Genomic DNA, 22452 nt, shown 5'->3' on the forward strand with positions numbered 1-22452 from the left:
CAGCGATGGGTCTTTGACTTTGACTTTTAATCTACCACAAAAATCAATGACTTTGTTCTTGGCTGTCCTTCAATCAGTCCACCAGGTTTGGTTATCAGATCAAACATTGAGTTATCTTGTTCACACCTAGACAGACAGACAGACACAGGACTGAAAACAACGCTGCAGATTGTAAGCTAATATGTTTCCAACAGTATCAAATAGTTTGCTGTGTGAATGCACATTTCAAAGATTTGCTCGAAGTACTTACTCCACGGAATGTTTCCTCAAATATGTCTTTGCATTTAAAGTGCAGCAAATTACATCAAAATTAAAGTAATGTTTCTCAGAAAGTTTATGGCCATGTCGGACCGACCTCTAAATTTGATTTATAAACAGTAACGATCCATTAAGTGCCTTGTTTGAGAGCATGTTGATAAATGTTCTTCACACGGACATATCCATGCAACTGAGGGGTTAAACAACCTGGTCTCACGCCAAGTTTGTGGCGTCTAAATCACCAAAAGTGATTTAGTCTATTGGTTTGTGATGCCATCATGAAATGTTACATTTTCATGATGGTATCACAAAATTTGCAGCATCTCACACTTTTTTGCATCACATTTTCATGATGCAATCAAGTTTAGTTCATTATTTTTAACCCTACCCCAAACCATAACCTTTAACCATTACCCCCACAGCCTCGAAGATGGCTGTTATGATCGAGCCGAATGAACCGAGTTAAGACCAAAAAATGCACGGAGCTGTGGTGAAAAGCAAGGTTACAGTTTATTGAATGACACAAATAACCGATTTTGGAATGTCAGTTGGGACACCAGAGCTCGGAGACATAGACTGGACCAAAACGGGTGGAGTGGCAGAGAACCAGAACTAGGCGGCTGCACACAGAGCTGACAGGAGGCTGGAATGCTGGAAAGAGAAAGACAAAAGGTGAGTCAGAAAATGAGCAACAGTAACACAAGAGCAACATGAAAACACTACCATGGAGGCCAGGTTACCACAGAGCGAATACTGAGTTTCTGGTGAAGGTGAAGTGAATGAACCAGGGCTTTTATGTAAGTAAGCTGATTGCTGACAGGTGCAGTAATCAGCTCCATAGCGCAGTGCCTGGGGAAAACAGAGAGAGAGGGGAACCAGAGCAGAACAAACACCAAGGCAGCACAACAGGTTGTTTACCATAATGGCTAATGTATGAGTACACCGCTTTACTTAGGGCCCCTTCACACATAGTGCGAAGTTTGGACGAAGTGCACACTTAGTGCACATGACGATGATTCATATCATTTCATGAGTGTTTGTCTGTGACCATTTGTCATCACCAGAGGAACAGACGGATCATATTTGTATTGCTCCCTTGATAAATGCTGTGTTTTTATATGGTGTAGGATTTAAAAAAAAAAAATTTTTAAATACTTCCATGTCCTTCCTGACATGAGGCAGCTTCCCACAGCTTTCAAAGAACAGCTCTGTAGCTTAGTGGTAAAGTCTCTGACTGGCAATCAGAGGTTTTGAAAGGTGTGAGTTTGCATCCCTGGTGGTGTGTTTTTTTTTATTAATATTATTATTATTATTCCACATAAGTGGTGCCATGTGCTGCATCTGGCACTGTTCCTGCTCGACGGACACTGGCACGTGCATGAACTCTCGCACAGGGTTTGTGCACGCTTGCCCATTGGCGCAATGTTTCGTGCGCAAATTTTGAACTGTTTCGCCGTTTTCATCCAAACACCATCCAAACTTTGCATTATGTGTGAAGGGGCCCTTAATGAGGCTGCAGGTCATTTGATAAAGCTTGCTGTGGACCAAAAGGTCTCTGCTCATGGGGCTCGTGCTGCCATGGGGCCACTAGTTTGGGACCTCTAATGAAGAATTGTCCTTTAGTATTTTCACTCTCATATGTTATTTGCTGTCTGGTGTTTTATTTTCTTCTGGAAATGCTTTTAATTTGTTTTTGGGGGGTTTTGGCTCTTTATTTTCCTGTTTTTATTCTGTTTGGTTTTGTTTTGCTGTGTTGTTAATTGTGGCTTGAACTGCTTTCTGTAACTAAATCACTGCGTCTTTGGTGCTGCCATTGTAGATGTCACTTGGAAATGAGATTTTAAATCTGGTTAAATAAAGAAATACAAAGATGAACGCTACAAATAGATTTTTGTGCAACAGGTGTGGTTTGCAATTTTCTCACATTTCACCTCCACCTGTTCCCTTTCTCCTCCCCTCTTCTTTCATTTCCTCACCTTTGCTCCTGCCTTTTCACCTCATAGACTGATCCAATCAGTTTATCTTCCCATCTCCCTCTCTCCGTTGTCTTTCGCTTCCCCTCTCTATTTCCATCTTTGAGCTTTATCCCTTCGTTTCTGATCTCCTTCATCCCTTCCAATCCTCATATGTTCTTCACTGTGGAGGAAGAGGGACAGAAAAAAGAAAGACAGACTGTTTTCCTGGAGGTTCCAGCAGCCTCAGAGCACCGGAGGAACCAGTGAGCAAAGCTGCATTCTGGGATAGGAGCTCAAGGGGTTCCGGAACAGGATCTGTGCCTGTGCAAAAGAAGAAGAAGAAGAAGAAACTAAACGCGAGCACAGTGTGTGTGGAAAGGTAAATATCTGCTTCCATGTTTCTATAGTTGCTGTTGGTTTTTGGACTCTGACCTGATCATTAGTGACACCTTAAGAAGAAGTTTTTTGGTTTTAACAGGATAAGATGATAATGATTCATCTGCACATAAATTCCTCAGGAAGCAGGAGGACTTTGCAGTTTTGTAGGACTTTCGGAGGAGCTCCAAAGTTGAAGTTGTTTGATTAAAATAAACTGTAATAAAAGCTTCAGCACCTGTTGCATGTTTAAAATACAGCCGATGGATCCGATGGAATGATTCCTTAAACCCTTTGAAGGTGATCTGTGGATTGTGGTGACACTTCCAAAGCAGATTGCAGGTGTGACCTGTAATCTGCAGCCGGAGCTCAACGGCCTGAACTCACCCTGCTCGCTTTATCCAACCGGGTCTGAAAAGCCTCGATCTGAGCTCATTCAGGGTCTGTGCCCCAAAATATTTAAGTCGAAAACAACTTTGGTCTTTGAGATGTCTTCATATTGTAGGGGGCAGTTCTTCAAAAAATTTAATCTGGAGAAAGGTGGTTCGGATTGGATCAAATCTTGAGACCAGGTTGCTGAAAAAATAAAAAGAGATTCTGTAATCGAATCTGATCATGTAAGATAATCTTGGTTTTGATCCGGTGTCGCAGACCGAATAGTCCCCCTAAAAAAATTAGAATGATTTAAGAGGTTTTACCTTTATCATCTGATGATTAATAATCCCATTAATTTGTTTGATTGCTTTGAGTGAAGAGAGTTCGCCTCAGACGTGCTGCTGTGGTCTGAAATGACGCATGTGCAGATGCAAAAGGCGGACCGATTTTTAGGGGCGGACCGTTCAGTCTGCGACACTGGATCAACACTTCAATTTGTGTTGCTCAAAACCTTTAAGTAGGATCGGGATATGATCCAAAAAAAGATTAATTATTCTGATCCAGCAAAATATAATAAAACTAATGTAAAACTGGTGGTGAAATAATAATGACACAAATGTTGTATTATTTCACCAGTGCAATAATATACCTCTTTGTACATTTAAGTGGAAAAATAGTAAACATAAAATAATCCCCAAATAATTTTCAATATTAAACAAAAGTTAGAAAAATGTAACTTTAATTATAATAATTATTACAGTCACACTGTCAAAAATAAATTTTGCACAGAGATCTATGTCTTACAAAATGCTCCTGTCTTCATAAATGAAGAATTCTGAATATACATTTTAAACGTATCATTTTTATGATTAAAACACATGTACAAATAATGAACAAATTTGTGAACAACATATAGATTTATGTTTTTTTGGGGGAGTGGGTGGTATCATGTATCATATATTTACTCCCATTTAGAGAACTATCCAGACTTGATAATCCTGAAAGTCTGTCTGGATCAGAGTAATCCAATCCAATGTTGCTTTAAAGAAAGGGGGAAAACTTAAGATGGATTCCGTGATCCTAGATACTGAAAAAATGGGATTCCCAAATTCATCCAGATTAAATCTTTTGAGGACTGGCCCTTGGCAAGATTTTCCATCATAGGGATCCATTTTTAGATTGTGTCTTCCCTTTTCCGTGCATTAATAATAATACGTAGGGCTGATCAATACGCAAAACTGTGCCAACTGTCGAAAGTCTGACTTCACATGCAACAGAATTTGAGTAATTCTATGGTAACAAAATTATAAAATTTAGCACATCTATAATGGGAAGATAAAATATGGCCAGATTTTGCTGTTACTCTAATTCTGTCACCGTAGAATTGCTCATTTATTGCACACAATTTTCTTTTATTTGTTTGTTTGTTTTCTACCATCGAAACAGTCAACTGCAGTAGTTCATCTGATCTCACAAACTGATATTTGTTTCTTCCGAAATCTTCAATAATCACTTAATGACAGAACAGGACACGTTTGTGGTGATAAAATTTAACAAAGAATTACATTAAAACCAAAACAGGGATCAAACTTTAAGGAAATGATCAGTATTGATATGAAATCACTTATTCCTCAACATTGATGAGATGTTTTTGTTATGAAGTTTGCTTTGAATTCCATCCACTTCTTGCAATGAGATTTTCAGGTTTGAAACAACACACGGCTTCTATTGATTATTGATCCATTCCAGTAGATGTGATGATCCATGGATTTGAACCTGATCAGGTGCAACCCAGATTTTAAAACAGTACCTGATCTCACACCTGCCCTGGGAACACTGAAAGCCAGAACTAACGATGTGCACAACTGAGAGTGGAATAAAAAGTTTAAAAAAAATCTAATCTGAAGCGGTGACTGTCCCCCGGCGTCGCTCGCACTTCCTCCCCTCTCACTGACGAAGAGCTGTCCTAATTGGATGACAAGAGATTGGAAAAAGCTTCCTTTAAGACTTCTTAATAGTTTTTAAAACTCCTGAAATGACCCCGACATTAGCCACCTCCCACTTCACGTACCCCTAGCTCCGCCTCTTCTGTGAAATACACTTTTTGATTTTGTTTAAAAAATATTTTTGTTTTAAATTTCACATTTTTATAATTTTTTTTTTAGATTTTCTGGTGTCATGTTTTGATCATAGCACAAAAAATGATTTGTTGGTCTATTTGTTGAAAAATGGAACATATCAAAAATAAATGAAAAAATATGAGTGCGATATGTATGACTGAATTTTTTTCAATACACATCACAATTTTTATTCTGTACACAAGTGATTGTGCAGCTGTTAAGCTTCCTTTTAACAATCATTTTTGTTTCTGGGTTTTGTTTTTTTTTCTTAGCTCACAGCTGCAGTTTTCCTTCATTGCTGAGCATCTGTTGCCATGGCAGCTGAGAAAGCTGAAATAGATGCGCTGAAAAAGGAGTGTGATGAGCTCCGTACAAAGATTGAGGTGAGCATCGCTTGCAAAAAACACCAACTTCCTGCAGAACGTGAGGAAAATTCATGAAAACAAACAGCAAATAAAAGGATTTGGCTTATTATCCTTTCTCAAGATCATCACAAGTTCTGTACTGATCTCAAAACCCAGACAGGTCAAGTCCAAATATTATCATCATCTTTATCTAGAATTTTAAAGAAGAGAGGTTTTGGCAAAATAATTGGGACAGTCAGAGATGAAGAAAGTGGACAGGAGTATAAGCAGATGTGGCGTGAGAGAAGAGAAGTGTCAAAAGCTAAAGCCCCCGTCACACATAGCAAGAATGTGCAGGAACCAGGCCAAAACAGCAAATATTACCATAATCGGACGCAGTCGGGAGGAAAAGGGGCGTGGTCAGCAGTGTCAGAATGCAGCCAGATTTCCTCGTCCACACCTGCACAATGGCATCCAAAGCCTATGTAGACAACAGGTAGATGACACAGACTGCTGTCAGACGGCCATAAATGGCGCTGAAGACTACCCGATGTCCAAACCCCTGGATGGCAAACACGGGACTGGAGTGGGAGGGAGCACAATGACGCATTAAGCCTCACACCACGGACTTACTACACAACAGGAGTAACTAGAGGATTAAGGACCTTGCCCAAGGGCCCTTAGTGATTTTCCGGTCAGGCTGAGATTTGAACCGAGGATCCTCTGGTCTCAAGCCCAGCGCTTAACCACTAGACCATCACCTCCCCTTGGTTTGATTGCACGCTGATCACACCCACTGTACATGATGAATGTGTGCCACATACATGTTACTGCATATGACCATTTCCTTTGCCCTCCTAGGCCGGGGTCCAGTGGAGGTCGACATCCCACAACATGCTGGCAGGCTTTGCTGTGACCGATTGATCTCAGAGCTCAATCAGCCACCATCAGATTATTTCAGATGCTGTTTTGATGCCGTCAGAATATGTAGAGGGCGATTAGATGACGCAAAAACTGCACATAGACCGCCGTCAGATGTGCCTCCCATCTCAATGGCACCAAGAGTGTTTTGAACATGTGCAACACACTCGGGACAGCTGAGCGAATGGGACCAAATATGTACATGCTCACAGACACCTGTCCATAGGTCTTCAGACTGCACCTCAATATTTCCTAATTGTGGCCAAATGTGTCATTCTGACGCAATTTGGCCACAATCGGCATATGTGTGATGGGGTATAATACTTCTGTCACACTTGAGGCTGAATGAGCCCAAATGCCGCCTGAATGAAAATTCGACATCCATTCGGGCAAAGTCAAGGTGCAATGGAAACCCTCTGACAGCATACTGTGTGCATTCTAAACAGTCGGGAAAATTCATGTGGCCGACCGTCAAAACAGTCAAGGTAGAGCTGAGGTGGAAGAATATTGTACGGCAGTCGAGGTGGAATCCAACTGCAATCTGACTGCATTCTAAATATTCTCATGGCATAAAAACAGCATTCAAAACAGTCTGATCGCGTTTGAGGTAAATTTGCCATTATCAGGCACATCTAATCCTACCGGCATGTCCTGGACTGACACGCATTCATTTTGTGAAGTAGATGTGAACATTGCGCAATCAAACTGAAAGCACCGTGTGTGGCTGCAGGTCAGTCCGTCTTGCAGCTGTGTATCAGCGTGAACAGCCTGTCAGAACTGTAATACACATCATATGACAGATATATTGTCAGTCCACCTCATGATTTAGAAGATGTACCTTTAATATGATGTTATCATGGCTGTAACCGGCCGTTCAGATGGCTGCGCTGCTGGTCAGCGCACCTCTGAGCGGCGGACCAGCGCGTGCAGCTGAACGCGGTGTCACAGCTGTAATAAACATATTATGGCTGATAACTCTTCTAAACCATTAGAAAGATTGATGACGCAGCCGTTTACCAAGAGACAAAGTGTGCTGTTCCTCCTACTTTTAACTACAGAGGCATAAAGTTGATCAACTACACCATGAAGTTACGGGAAAGAGTAGTAGAAACTAGGCTTAGAAAACAGGTGTAGATCTGTGAGCAGCAATATGGTTTCATGCAGAAAAAAGGCACAACAGATGCAATGATTTCTCAGAGAATTCTGATGGAGAAGTATAGAGAAGGCCAGAAGGGGGTGCCAAGAGAGGAGTTGTGGTATTGTAGGAGGGAATCTGGAGTGGCAGAGAAGTATGTAAGAGTAGTGTGGGACATGTACAAGAATAGTGTGACAGCGGTAAGATGAGCAGTAGGAATGACAGACTCATTCATGGTGGAGGTGGGATTACACCAAGGATCAGCTCTGAGTCCTTTCTTGTTCGCAATGGTGACATACAGGTTGACAGATGTGATCAGACAGGACTCTCCATGGACAACCCAGTCTCATGGCAAGTCGTGATTCAGCAGCACGAAATATACATTAATCTATTGGTTCGTGATATTGTGACACAAAGCGCCTCATTTTCATCACGGCAGCATGAATTCATTCTAATTCATTCCGTGATGGCTGCACGAAATTAAAAGTCAAGCGGGGGGGTCGGGGTGGTTATGGTTAGGATGGGTAGAAAGAGTAAGATTAGGTTATGGTTAAGGTTAGGGTTGGGGGTAGGAGTAGGGTTAGTAATAGTAAGTTTTAAAAAACGTCATGAAAATTTGACTCATTTCGTCACAGGAGCATGAAAAAAAATGTGAGACTGGGCTGCCATGGGCTATGATGTTTGCAGATGACATTGTGATCTATAGTGAGAGTAGAATGCAGGTTGAGTCTATCCTGGAAATGTGGAGATAGGCTCTGGAGAGAAGGGGAATGAAAGTCAGTAGGAGCAAGACTGAGTAGTTGTGTGTGAATGAGAGGGAGCCCAGTGGAATAGTGCGGTTACAAGGAGTAGAAGTGGTGAAAGTAGATGAGTTTAAATATTTGGGGTCAACTGTCCAAAGTAATGGAGAGTGTGGTAGAGAGGTGAAGAAGAGAGTGCAGGAAGGGGGAAATCCAGAGAGTGGGTGGAGAAAGGTGACAGGAGTGATTTGTGACCAAAGAATATCTACAAGGGTGAGGGAGAAAGTTTACAAGACAGTAGTGAGACCAGCGTTGTTGTACGGTTTAGAGACGGTGGTACTAACAAAAAGACAGGAAGCAGAGCTGAATGTGGCAGAGCTGAAAATGTTGCAATTCTCTTTGGAAGTGACGAGAATGGACAAGATTAAGAATGAACATATCAGAGGGACGACTCAGGTGGGACGGTTTGGGGACAAAATCACAGAGGAGAGATTGAGATGGTTTGGACATGTGCAGAGGAGGGACCCAGGGTATATAGGGACAAGGATGCTGAGGATGGAGCCACCAGGCAGGAGGAGAAGAGGGAGACCAAAGAGGAGGTTTATGGATGTGGGGAGGGAGGACATGCAGATGGCTGGTGAGACAGAGGAAGATACAGAGGACAGGGTGAGATGGAAGCGATTGATCTGCTGTAGCAACTCCTAACAGGAGCAGCTGGAAGAAGAACTCGCTATAGGTGCTGTAATTAATTAATGGAAATGAACGTGTTGTCAGCCATAATAACATCTATCTATATAAAGCAAGAAACGTTTGTGTGTGGGTATGTGGCTCGCATATCTCTCTGACTGTTTGTCAGGTAAAAGATGTACATCTTTTATTATGAAAATTTTGGGGATTGATTTTCAAAACCTTTATTTTGACATTAAACCATTATTTTGACAACATAACATTAGTACTTCCAAGATGGCGCCTCTTTGGCGCCCTCTGTGGTGTAAGCTAACTCTGACTAAGAGCTGCAACTTCAGTGTCAGGGTAAAGTGAGAAAATAGACTGCAGGAGAATGAGTTTTGAGAATAGCAGTCAGTTAAATGTGTTCTTGCATGTTTGTTTGCAAATAATATCAACTGTTAGAGGTGGGCGGATCGATCCTAATATCGATAATATCGATACCAATGCTGGTATTGATAATGAACAATCCTCATGTAAAAAGATCAATACTCAAGCTTTTTTCTCTCCCGCACGCACTGACTGCTGCGCACACAGATTCATCAAAGTCTGCTCTCTGTCTGTAAGAGCAGCGCTGCACTGTGTCACACAACACGGAGCAGCGTACCCTTGTATTGTGGTTTGTCAGCCCTCTACCTCAGGAGATTTTGTTTTAAGTTGTGTTGAGTGATATTTTTTAAACAAAAATGTTGATTGTGATAATAAAGTATCTTGTTGTCACGTACAATGTTTGGCAAAATTCTATCCTAGGTCTTTTGGATCCTTTGAATCTATGAAGCTTAGCAAGTCCCTTCGGCTGCTCCCTTGTTTTGTACTCGGGGTCGCCACAGCAAATCCAAGGTGGATCTGCATGTTGAATTGGCACAAATTTTACGCCGGATGCCCTTCCTGACGCAACTCCACATTACATGGAGAAATGTGGTAGGGGTGGGATTCGAACTTTGAATCTATGAAGCTTAAATATGAAAAAGTATCGGTATCGATATCGGGGATACTGGGCCTGTATTTACTTGGTATCGGATCAATACCAAAATTCCCAGTATCACCCACCTCTATCAACTGTGGCTCACTGATGTTACTGGTAGCAAAGTTAAACAACATCAGATAGTTCATGTTGCTCGCACCATTTCACAATAAAATGTTTAATGCCAGCATCCCAGCAAATACTTTTGCTGTGAAAGGCATCCTGTTAGTGTTTCTTGCGACTGAGTTTAATTTGACAACACTGAGGAGACGTTAGCTAAAATACGTTTTTGCTAAAAACAAAAAAATTCCCACAATTTCTGCAAAGTTTCAGTCAGTACATAAGCTGAATAAAATCTTACATTTGCTGTGAGTTCAAGTTTAAATAAACTGTATTCAGGAGGTGGGGTAGTGAGGATTTGCTGTTTTAAATATTCTCAATGTTCTGTTTAATTTTCTGTGATTCTCTTCCAATAACCTGTTTAATAGGAATCCTTTTACTTTAATATAATTAATAATAAAACTGATTTTTGAAAACAATATGAAATACTATATTCAAATAAAAATATAATGTAACATATCAATCAAAATAAACCCAAATGACAAAAAAGTGCTTATCATCTCAATGTCCACCATGTCTTAACAAACATACACTTTGTCTGTTAAAACTATGTAAGAGTAAGTACACCTCTTTGTACATTCCACCTTCAAACACAGCCACATATGACCATCCATGAAAAATCTACTTAAGCTCCCAATTTTCTATTGGAATACAGAATTCCTACAGGCACTGTACTAGTAATAAAATAAATTAAATGATAATAACAAATGGTTTGGTGATGGTAACACACTCACCAGGAGAAATGTCCAGCAGAGTGAAATCCCCTGTTTAATCCGTGTTATTGAGTTGGAGGTAGGGTTTGCATCCTCACGGTTTCCCTCTACCTGTCTTTCCCTTTGGGTGCCAATAGGCAGCTCGCAAGGCTGTCAATGACAGCAGCATGTCTGCAGCGGCAGGGAGCGTGGCCTCAGTAGGCCGTGTCCAGTTGAAGCTGAGAAAGACGCTCAAAGGTCACCTGGCCAAAATCTACGCCATGCACTGGTCAGCTGACTCCAGGTGAGAAAAGGTCATGTGAATGCCTCCTCTGTGTCTGCCTGTCTCTCTGTGCCTGTTTGTCTGTCTACTTGTCTCTCGCTCTCTCTGTCTGCTTGTCTCTCTGTGCCTGTTTGTCTGTCTACTTGTCTCTCGCTCTCTCTGTCTGCCTGTCTCTCTGTGCCTGTTTGTCTGTCTACTTGTCTCTCGCTCTCTCTGTCTGCTTGTCTCTCTCTGTGTCTGCCTGTCTCACTATGCCTGTCTGTCTGTCTAAGTGTGTGTGTGTGTGTGTGTGTGTGTGTGTGTGTGTGTGTGTGTGTGTGTGTGTGTGTGTGTGTGTGCCTGCCTGCCTGTCTCGTGCTCTCTCTCTCTCTCTCTCTCTCTCTCTCTCTCTCTCTCTCTCTCTCTCTCTCTCTCTTTCTCTCTCACCGTCATGCACGGTGACTTTGTGGTTCTTTCTCACAGGCAGATGGTCAGCGCATCACAGGACGGCAAACTTCTCATCTGGGACTGTTTCACGGGAAACAAAGTGAGATGCCGTCTACGTCCAAAATACATCTTATTGATTTATTGTCATTCCAATAAGAGCAGTAAATCTGTGTTCAGAGTGAAACCGAAGTAACAAATATGAATAAAATGATATCAATTTGTTTTTAAATGAACTGATATGGCCTCAAACCCACACGGTTAAATGGACACCAACTCTGACTTTCACCTGAACTCTGTTATAAATCAAAGTCCTTTGATTGTACTTTTTGTCACTTTATTTGATGCAGTTTAAAAATAATCTGAATAATATCCTGAATCCTTTACACTGCAGTTGGTTGCTGTGCCGCTGAAGTCAGCCTGGGTGATGAGCGTCGCCTTCGCACCCTCTGGGAACCTGGTGGCCAGCGGTGGTCTGGACAACATCTGCACAGTCTACAACATCAAGGCTGCCAGTCCCAAAACCCTGAGGGAGCTGGACGCTCACACAGGTGACACTCGTCTTAGGGTGGACACTATCCTGTTGCTGAACTGTGATGCCTGACTGGCTACATTTTTGATACAAAAAATAATTAGATACCCAATCGCAGCCTGATGCTAGGTCCACACTGCTGACCATCAGAAAATTTTTGATCATGTTTCAAAAATGTGTCATGTCAGGACCCATCTTGATCCAAAACAGTGAATAGTCAGATGTAATTTGTGCTGCATGTAGAAGGACTCAATCATACTCAGGCGTATTCAGCAATTTGTAATTTGCTCACTTGTAAGCGGTCATAAATTGAGATTGATGCAGACAGGACACCAGAGGGGCGCCGGTGTGTGCTATTGCGCACAGAGAATTTTGAAATGTTCCAAAAATCTTTCACACGCAAATGTCGTGCTATGTGGCGCGATCTAATCTCCAACACTACATGCAGCTTGTCAAGTGGATAAACAAGAAGTGAACAGAGCGAGTGGTGACGTCAGCGGCCATTTTTCAAGATGGCCACCATCTCTCTTCCAAAAATCCCTTTGTAGTGATATCATTGCTGATATTTGCCCTACAGTATTGATCTTGGTGTTGAATTATATATTTGGACCATGTAGAAGCTGAATTTAGAACTCTGGAATAACTCAGAAGCTTCCTTCTATCATATCCCCTAGATATAATAAAAATACTTTACAAAATAGAGGTCTAGGTCAGCTGAAATCCATGTAGGTAGTAGCAGTAGTAGGGGTGTAGGGGTGTAGTAGTAGCGGTAGTACCTTTGTTTCAGCAGTCAGCCACATCCTCTGGATGGACTCTGGCACTGGTCCTCACTACTTACCCAATTCTCACCTATGGCTCCAAGAAACTGCTTGTGCATAGCAGCGGCCACACCCCGGGACACCGCGTTGGCTCGCGCACTGAGATGGATGGTAGCTGGTCCTGAACTCAGTCACTTGGTTGAGCAGTATGAGGCAGCATCTGGAACCAAAGAGGTTACTCAACATACCAGCCATCATGAGCAGACAGAACGAGCTCAACGGGTCTTCCTGGAGAAGATTGACATACTCTCAGAAACCATGAAAGATATGGGCAATCCATTCCAAGAAACAAGCCGGGACCTGCTTTCATTGGTCACAAAGGACATTGCCCATCACACTGCAGCTGAACTGGTTGCCAAACACCATGAGAAGGGCAGGGCGTGTTTCCAGCAGTTCATGAACAGACTAGAGGGGGGAGAGTCCACATTCTATGAGCCAATCAAAAAGAACAAGATAGACTTTTTCAGACAGGAACCATCCTCAGTTGGTGCATCAAAGGAAAAGGCATTGAAGGAGGACTGCCAGCTCTTTTCAAAGCTCTTCATCTCCTGCCAGAGCCGAGAATGTGACCTTAATGCCTTCTTTCAGCATGAGAACCAGGCATTCCCTGCTGCTCTAAGTGATGGTGGAAAGCTTCACACCTGTCAGAAATCCCAGCTTACTACTATTCTTGAGACCCATGTTACCATCCCCGATACAGAACCAAAGGCTGACACCATCATCATCAGTGGTTCAGCACTAGTGTATAGTCTGCCACCAAGGACCTCAAAGACTTTTGAGCAGTATGCAGTACTTGATGTTCTTCCAACCATACAAAGCTACTTGACCAAGTACAGCAGGACAGACATTGTGTTTGATGTGTACCAGCTATCGAGTCTGAAAGCTGAAGCTAGGTCAAAGCGAGGACGGGGAGTCAGATGCAGGGTGACAGAGAATGGCCAAGTCCCCTCAAACTGGCAGAACTTCCTCCGAGACACTGACAACAAAACCGAGTTGTTCAACTTCCTGGCTGACAAGATTGCACAGATGGCAGCTCCAAACCTGGTCATTGTGACCAAAGAAGAAGATGCTGTCAGCAACCACCCCATCAACCTGGCTGAGATGGCTCCATGTAGCCATGAAGAAGCCGACACCCGGATATTTGTGCATGCCAAGCACGCAGCAGTAGAAGGCAGCAAAGTCCTCATGGTCAAAGCCAGTGACACAGATGTTCTGGTGATAGCAGTGAGTATTCTGCTAACCCGCCAGGAGATTGGTCTTCAGCAGCTGTGGATTGCCTTTGGCCAAGGACAGAAAACTAGGTGGATTCCAGTACATGACCTCTGCCACTCCCTTGCACAGGAGAAGACCAAAGGAATTCTCTTCTTCCATGCCTTCACTGGCTGCGATGTTGTCTCGGCATTCCGTAGGAAGGGGAAGAAGACTGCTTGGCAAACCTAGGGTGTGTGTGACGAGGCTTCTGATGTCTTGAGGAAACTCAGCCAGTACCCACTAGCAGTAGAAGATGCTGACCTCAAGACCTTGGACAGGTTTGTGGTCATGATGTATGACAGATCCAGTACAGCTGATGGTGTAGATGATGCTAGGTTAGACACGTTTGCTCGGAAGCAGAGACCATATAAGGCAATTCCTCCTACTCGAGCAGCTCTACTGCAGCATGTGAAGCGCGCTGCCTACCAGGCAGGCTGCAGATGGGGTCAGTCATTGGTATGCTAGCCAGAAACACAGAGTCCTGCCGACTGGGGCTGGACTAAGGAAGCTGATCTCTGGCAGATCTTCTGGACTGAGCTTCCACCTATTGCAGAGAGCTGTCAGCAACTGACCAAGTGTGGATGCAAATCAGAATGCCTTAGGTGATGCAAATGCTACCGCTTTGGTCTGACCTGTACTGGACTGTGCAGTTGTAGATGTGATGTGTAAGAGTTCCAGTAATTCCGAGAGTTCCAAGTAGACTTGCATTAGCACATATACTAGGTGTATTCAATAAGGTTTGATACTTTTTTCCCACAGGAGAAGTTATAATCATCCCATACTATGGTAATTTAGATATGTTATTAACAGATGTATAATGAGATGCCATTCCATTTTTTGTCAATATAAGGTGAAAGATATGGCTATACATGGATGTTAATTGGATCCTACTAAACTATGCTCATCATAGCTGTCTTTATTGGTTCCAGTGGAGGCATTTGATTCGAATGGTTTCCCTCTGGACAATGCGAGTTCTTGAGGGAGTTCCAAAAGAGAATTCATCACGAATGGCCAGCACTCTTCAAAATCCAACCTGTGGCATTTCCACCATGACAATGCCCCAGTCCATAATTCCATCCATGTTTCTAAATATTTGACTGGGATTGGCATCAAGACTGTTCTGCACCCTCTCTACAGTCAAAACCTAGCTCTGTGTGACTTTTGGTTGTTTCCCAAGCTTAAAGAAATCCTCAAAAGCAGTTTTGAAACCAATGAGTGGATAAAAGAGAGAGAGAGATGCGGTGAGGGTCATCGACATGTTCATACATGAGGACCTCCAGAAATTGTTGGAATGATGCAACAAGTTAATTGCAGCTGAAGTTTTGTGCTTGTCCTGGGAAAAGTGTCTTTAAGAAAAAAGTCTCAACTTACTGAATGCACCTTGCATTGAACATGTGCTATGGACATTATCCTTTCTTGTCATGTTTCTCAATTAGAATTTAATATCCAAACATTCCTCATTGTTCATACTAAATGTGAACATACTTTTTGTATTGGCATACGTTACATAATAAATGTTTTATTGAAATTATTCTGTGGTTTGTCTGTATTTTTTCAGCTTTTTTGGTTAAAATTGGCACAATGAAGCCCTCAAATGTATTTAGAGCTATGAAATCAAATTCCCCATGATCAAAAACATAGGATTCGATACTAAAATCATCCAAATTGGTCCAGGGATTCCAATTATATAGCAAAAAATGTGTCGTATACCCGACATGGTGGCCATCTTGAAAAGTGGTGGCCATTTTGAAATTTCAAGTGGCTAACGTTTTTTTTTGTTGTTGTTGTTTTTCAAATTACTGGCCCCAGAAGTATACCCATGCAAATTTTGGTGCTTGCTTCCAGATTTGAAAGATTTTTCCCCTTATGTGCTCCACTATTACTTCCAGGTTGGTCGTTGTCATGAACTATCCAGCATTTTTTTTTTTTTTTTTGTTCACTGGCTTTATTAACATTTACGGACCCATACAAACTGCAGAACAATGTGCTTCACTCTTCAGTTTTTTCGTCTACACTTTCGTCAACCTTTTTGTGCACACAACGCTGCTCAGCGTAACAGAGACGCCCGGTGGCTCATGTGAGAACTGTCACAAACACATCATGACAGTCGTCTGCTGCAACCACGGCCAAAAGCAGAGGAAGTTCTCCTTTTGGAGGAAGCGATGTAGGGGTGCTTTTGAATGTTCAATCAAGTGGTCATACACGGTAGCTGCCATTTTTTGAACTAAGACATTGAAGTTTTATCGACTAAAATAAGATTAGCCTCCTCTATACCAGACTAAAAAGTTTAGTTGGGTAATGTGAAACTTCAGCCGACTAAGCGCTTTGTGCAACAACTAACGTCTAAAAACTAGTTAACTAAGTGAGTTTATTCAACTAAACAAGATCAGACTGCTTCATGAAACCGGACCCAGGACACAAATTGGCACCAAAAAACTGGCAATAGGAGACAGGCCTTAGCCGGAGCAGGGGTGGTAGCCAAGTGGTTAGTGCGCTTGGTTTCAAGGTTCCAGGTTCAAACCCCACCCCTGCCACATTTCTCCATGTAATGTGGAGTTGGAAGGGCATCTGGTGTAAAACTTGTGCCAATTCACCATTTAGATGAAAACAAGGAGCAGCCGAAGGGACTTGCTTACTAGATAGGTCCTAAAAAAAAAACATCATTAGACCTGTGTGCTAACAGGAAAAGGACGATATCTCCAAATACCTATTGGTTCTGTCTCTCTTCATGCAGGTTACCTGTCTTGCTGCCGTTTCCTGAGTGACACTGAGATCATCACAGCTTCTGGTGACACCACCTGGTGAGTCCACCATGAGCCGTTTTGATTATTATATGGTGTTACCAGCTCTAAGTCGCACAACGTCCAAACATTTCCAGGAAAACTATGGTGGAGCACATAAAATAATACAAACAAGGCTTTAATGTAAAACACAACAATAAATATGATTGGCTGTGGTGCGACATCTGCAAGGGCCACAATGCATCACTCGTAACTAATGATATATACCAGCTATTACTAATGGAGCACTGTCACATTGCATGATGGGAACTTGGACACCTCAGGTCACAATATTTTTTATGTTTATTTAAGCAAAGTAATTAAAATTATGCACAATTATGTACAGCCCTCACTGGTAAAATGGTTCATGAAAATGGAAATTGTCATAAATTATATCCTAAAAGTGGTACAAAGTGATGTTTGCACTATTCTATTATCTATAATCATAATAATTTTGATTTATCCAAACAGTGACCCATGAGTTTTTTTTAAAGGAAGCTGGCTGTGAAAGTGATGCGTTAGTTGTTGTATTAAAATGTGTTGCTATTTGTGCATAATTTTATTGATATTTTTAATGAATGTATCTTGTGGAGATCTTTGTATTTTTTTAATGAAGAATCCTGGATTTTTAAAAATTCAGATTTGGTATCATAAATCGTGTGGAAGCCCAGGGAATTGATTTGCCCCTTTTCTCCCTTCCTGCTGTCCTCCATCTCTCCAGCTGTTTGTGGGACTTGGAGACTGGGAAGCAGAAGACGGTCTTCACAAACCACATTGGCGACTGCATGTCGCTGGCTCTTTCGCCCGACATGAACACCTTCATCTCGGGAGCCTGCGACTCTCTGGCCAAGCTGTGGGACCTGAGGGATGGCACCTGCAAGCAGACCTTCTCTGGACACACCAGCGACATCAACGCCATCGCTGTGAGGACACCACGAGCAGTCACATGACCCCCACGCTGCTGGGGCGGGTTATGCTGTGCTCCGTGTGACACGCCCACATTGTGAGGACAGGGGGCGTGTCAAACAGCAGCTTCTTTTCATTTAAAACAACAAACGCAGACATGAGGTGTTTCTTGGAAACACAAAAAAATTCTGATGCAGAATTGAATGATTGTCCAACCCAGTTCATGCTGGTTTAAAGAAAATACAGGCTAAAATACAACATTGTAGCAAGAAACCTGCTGGAAGTCCATACAGCAAACTGCACACCATCTTTTTGTTTTGAGTGATAACACTGCAGACATTTCTCATCACTCTGAAACGTAAAACTTATTTTTGTGGAAATCCAAAATGGAATTCAGTTTTGCAGACATGTACGTGTCAATATCCAGCTTCAAGACTTCTGAGGCTTCAGCTTTGCTACAGTACAACAAGAAATTCATTTTATTTAAAAAAAAAAAATCTGCAAGACTTACAGTGCAACCAGAAAATATTCATAGCCCTGCACTTTTTCAGCATTTTGTTACGTTACAGCCTTATTCCAAAATGGATGAAATTATTTTTTTTTCCTCAAAATTCTACACACAATACCCCATAATGACAATGTGAAAAAGGGTTTGTTTGTTTTTTTTAGATTTTTGCAAATTTATTAAAAATCAAAAAACTAAGAAATCACATGTACAAACATTTTCACAGCCTTTGCCAATGAAGCTTTAAACTAAGCACAGCTGCATCCTGTTTCCACTGATCATCCTTGAGATGTTTCTACAGCTTAATTGGAGTCCACCTGGGGTAAATTCAGATAATTGGACATGATTTGGAAAGGCACACACCTGTCCACATATAAGGTCCCACAGTTGACAGTGCATGTCAGAGCACAAACCAAGCATAAAGTCAAAGGAATTATCTGTACCAGATTGTCTTGAGCCACAAATCTGGGGAAGGGTACAGGATCATTTCTGCTGCTTTGAAGGTCCCAATGAGCACAGAGGCCTCCATCATCCATAAATGGAAGAAGTTCAGATCCACTAGGGCTCTTCCTATAGCTGTCCGCCCGTCTACACTCAGCGATCAGGGGAAAGGGGCCTTACTCATGGAGGTGACCAAGAACCTGATGGTCACTCCATCAGAACTCCAGCATTCCTCTGTGGAAAGAGGAGAATCTTCCTGAAGGACAAATATCTATGCAGCAATCCACCAATCAGGCCTTCATAAAAGGCACCTGGCAGCTCGCCTGGAGTTTGCCTAAAGGCACCTGAAGGACTCTCAGACCATGAAAACAAAATTCTTTGGTCTGATGAGACAGAGCTTGAACTCTCTGGTGTGAATGCCAGGTGTCATGTTTGGAGGAAACCAGGCACCATCCCTACAGTGAAGCATGGTGGTGGCAGCATCATGCTGTGGGGATGATTTTCAGCAGCAGGAACTGGGAGACTAGTCAGGATTGAGGGGAAGATGAATGCAGCAATGGACAGAGACATCCTGGATGAAAACCTACCGTGACTACTCTTGACCTCAGACTGGGGCGATGGTTCATCTTTCAGCAGGACAGTGACCCTAAGCACACAGCCAAGATATCAAAGGAGTGTCTTCAGGACAACTCTATGAATGTCCTTGAGTGGTACAACCAGAACCCAGACCTGAATCTGAAAATGGCTGTGCACTGACGCTCCCCATCCAACCTGATGGAGCTTGAGAGGTGCTGCAAAGAAGAATGGACAAAACTGCCCAAAGATAGGTGTACCAAGCTTGAGAGACTTGAGGCTGTAATCGCTGCATCAACAAAGTATTGAGCAAAGGGTGTGAATACTTATGTACTTACGTTTTTATTTTTAATAAATTTGCAAAAATTAAAAAAAAAGTTTTTCATGTTGTCATTATGGGGTGTTGTGAGTAGAATTTTGAGGGAAAAAAATGCATTTCAACCATTTTGGACTAAGACTGTAACATAACAAAATGTGGAAAAAGTGAAGCGCTGTGAATACTCTGTGGATGCACTTTACACCCAGACCTTCATTTAAAGATTTCTGATTCAATATTTGCACCATTTTATTGACTGTGATCACAGTACCTCATTCAGATAAACTGCCAGTTAAAAACCCAGAACTACAACACCACCAAGTGTTGGGATATGTAATTACAGCTTGGCCCCTGGTAGAGGAAGCCTGCAGTGGACCGCTGATGCTTGTCAGACAAACATATTCATGACGCTGGGTTTTTTGGAGGGGAGGGGGTTGTTTTTGTTTGTTTGTTTACACTGTGTGGCCTCTGTTTACCTTCTAAAATTAGTGAATTCTTACTCACTTTATTTTCTTTTGCCGCAGTTCTTCCCGAATGCAAACTGTATCATCACTGGCTCAGACGACTGCACATGCAAGATGTACGACCTGCGCTCTGATCAGGAGGTGATCAACTACCAGGACGCCAGCCTGAATGCTGGCGTCACATCTGTGGCTCTGTCTATGTCGGGCCGAATTATTTTTGCTGGCTACGACGACTTCAACTGCCACATGTGGGACTCACTGAAGGGGGACAAAGTTGGTGAGTAACAATAACTGTTTGATTACTTGGCATTCCCAGTGTCCTGTTGGGGGCACTAACTGTGGAAGCATTGTTGTGCCAGGACATCTGCAATGCGTGACCCAGTCTCCAAAATATGAGCCGTGTTTGCATTTCCAACACCATGAAAATTCAGTAAGGTATTCATTCCAAATCTAGGGTAGAACTCTACTAATGTATACTAAAGTATATCTAAATATCTAAAAAAAAGAAGAGTAGAGCCACTTAGGTGCCTGGTCGTGAGAACCTGGGATGGTAGGTTTATATGTTATATAATGTTATGCCATGTTATACCTATTGGACTAAGGTTAGCTGTTAGTGTTTTATACCTTTTGGACTAAGGGTATTGGACCTTTCACCGGTCCTGTTCATGATGTTGATGGACAGGATTTGAAGGCGCACTCAGGGACCAGAGGGTGTCCAGTTTGGTGACCTCAGAATTATATCTCTGCTTTTTGCTGATGATGTGGCTCTGTTGGCTTCATGAGGCAGTGACCTCTGGTGTGCACTGAGCAGGTCTGAGGCTGAGTGTGCAGAGACTGGGATGAAAATCAGCAACTCATTTGAGACCATTGTCCTCTCTTGGAAAAAGGTGAACTGTCCCCTGTGGGTCAGTTGTGAGCTTTTGACACAAGTGGAGGAGTTCCGTATCTTGTTCATGAGTGGTTGTAAGTTGGAGCGTGAGATTGACAGACAGATTGGAGCATTGTCTGGTATTTTGCGGATGCTGTGCCGGATCATTGTGCTGAAGAAGGAGCTGGACCAGAAGGCAGGCCTCTCAATTTATGTTCCTATCATCACCTATGGTTTTGGAGTTTTGGGTAATGATCAAAAGAGCAAGCTTGCAGATACAGGTGGCAGAAATTAGATTCGTTGGGTATCTTGGCTTACATTCAGGGACCAGGTGAGATGCTCAAATATCTGGGAGGACCTCTGAGTCAAGCTGCTGCTTCTTCTCATTGAAGCCAAGGTGGTTCAAACATCAGGTAAGGATGCCCCCTGGTTATCTCCCTAGGGAGGTCTTCCAGGCACATCCAACTGGGACAAGGCCCAGGACACACTGGAGGGATTATATATCCCAGCTGGCCTGAGAACACCAAGAAGAGTTAGAGGACTTGGCCAAAGATGGGCAAGTGCAGAATGAGCTGCTTAGTGTACTGCCACCGTGACCTGGACCCGGATAAATGGCAAAAAAAAAAATGAATGGATAAGTGAACTAAACTTAAAATATGTGCTTGTTTCCTCCAGGTGTCCTCTCTGGACATGACAACAGGGTTAGCTGCACCGGTGTTCCCAATGATGGGATGGGAGTCTGCACAGGATCCTGGGACAGCTTCCTGAAACTGTGGAACTGAGCCACCCAGGTGCAGAAGACCACCTGGATAAGAGGAAGTCAGAAGAAGAGGTGGCGGGTGCAAAGGAAAATGAGATAGGAAGCCAATAAGATGTAGGAAATATCTGGTGGATGATTTAGCAAACTGCTATCTTCTTCTCACGAACCTTTCTCGCTCTTCTTCAGTTACTTAAGTGAAACAGAGGCTTTGACGGAGTCACTTTATACAAAAACAGTGCATCTGCTGTATTTATGACAGTCTAACACACACCCACGCACAGAAAGAGACACACACAACACATAAGGAGCTTTTTTTTGGTCAAATATGCACTTAGATTCTTGGCAATACAAAGAAATAAAGTGGGAACATTAAAACTATTGAGCAAAAATGTAGGAATATACATTTATTTTTATGTAGCACTTACATAGAACTATAAATGTCTTTGTATTTTACAGATTGACAGGATGGAGAGGTTTATTTCATTTTATTTTATTTGCCCTCATTTTTATTTCCAGACATTCTCCGGAGAAAAGCAGCAGCAGAGCGGCCATCTTGGCTCCCTGCTAACAGCCAGCAGATCTAAGATGGCCACTGTTTCCCTTTTCACAGTGCAAAACCAGCGATGTACCCAGACAAATAAAGGTCATATCAAGGTTTAAATGTCAAGTCTAACCCATGAAACAGTGTACAGACGTTTTTTTTGTTTGTTTGTTTTTAGTTTTTTTTTCACCCCTGGCTGCATGTCTTAGCACTTTTACAGACATGCAGTAAATCTCTAAAAATAACAAAATGTTTGTTGAAAATGT

The 22452-nt window shown here is 42.4% G+C and overlaps 1 protein-coding gene across 3 annotated transcripts; it reads left to right on the plus strand.

Moving 5' to 3' along the window:
• Positions 1-2394: 2394 nt before the first annotated feature.
• On the plus strand, positions 2395-21720 carry gnb3b (guanine nucleotide binding protein (G protein), beta polypeptide 3b). 3 transcript variants are annotated; one of them, XM_034161368.1, is made up of 9 exons: positions 2395-2592; positions 5356-5466; positions 10884-11029; positions 11471-11534; positions 11826-11982; positions 16767-16833; positions 17534-17735; positions 20078-20294; positions 21561-21720. In XM_034161368.1, the coding sequence occupies exons 2-9, from the start codon at positions 5398-5400 to the stop codon at positions 21665-21667; spliced, it is 1029 nt and encodes a 342-aa protein (XP_034017259.1). In that variant the 5' UTR covers positions 2395-2592; positions 5356-5397; the 3' UTR covers positions 21668-21720. The 3 variants fall into 3 exon arrangements, with proteins under 3 accessions (XP_034017259.1, XP_034017261.1, XP_034017260.1); XM_034161370.1 differs by having other exon boundaries at positions 5363-5466; XM_034161369.1 differs by lacking the exon at positions 2395-2592 and having other exon boundaries at positions 5324-5466.
• The last annotated feature ends 732 nt before the right edge of the window (positions 21721-22452 follow it).

This window comes from Thalassophryne amazonica, chromosome 20 (genome assembly GCF_902500255.1).
Source record: "Thalassophryne amazonica chromosome 20, fThaAma1.1, whole genome shotgun sequence".
Taxonomy (NCBI): Eukaryota; Metazoa; Chordata; class Actinopteri; order Batrachoidiformes; family Batrachoididae; genus Thalassophryne; species Thalassophryne amazonica.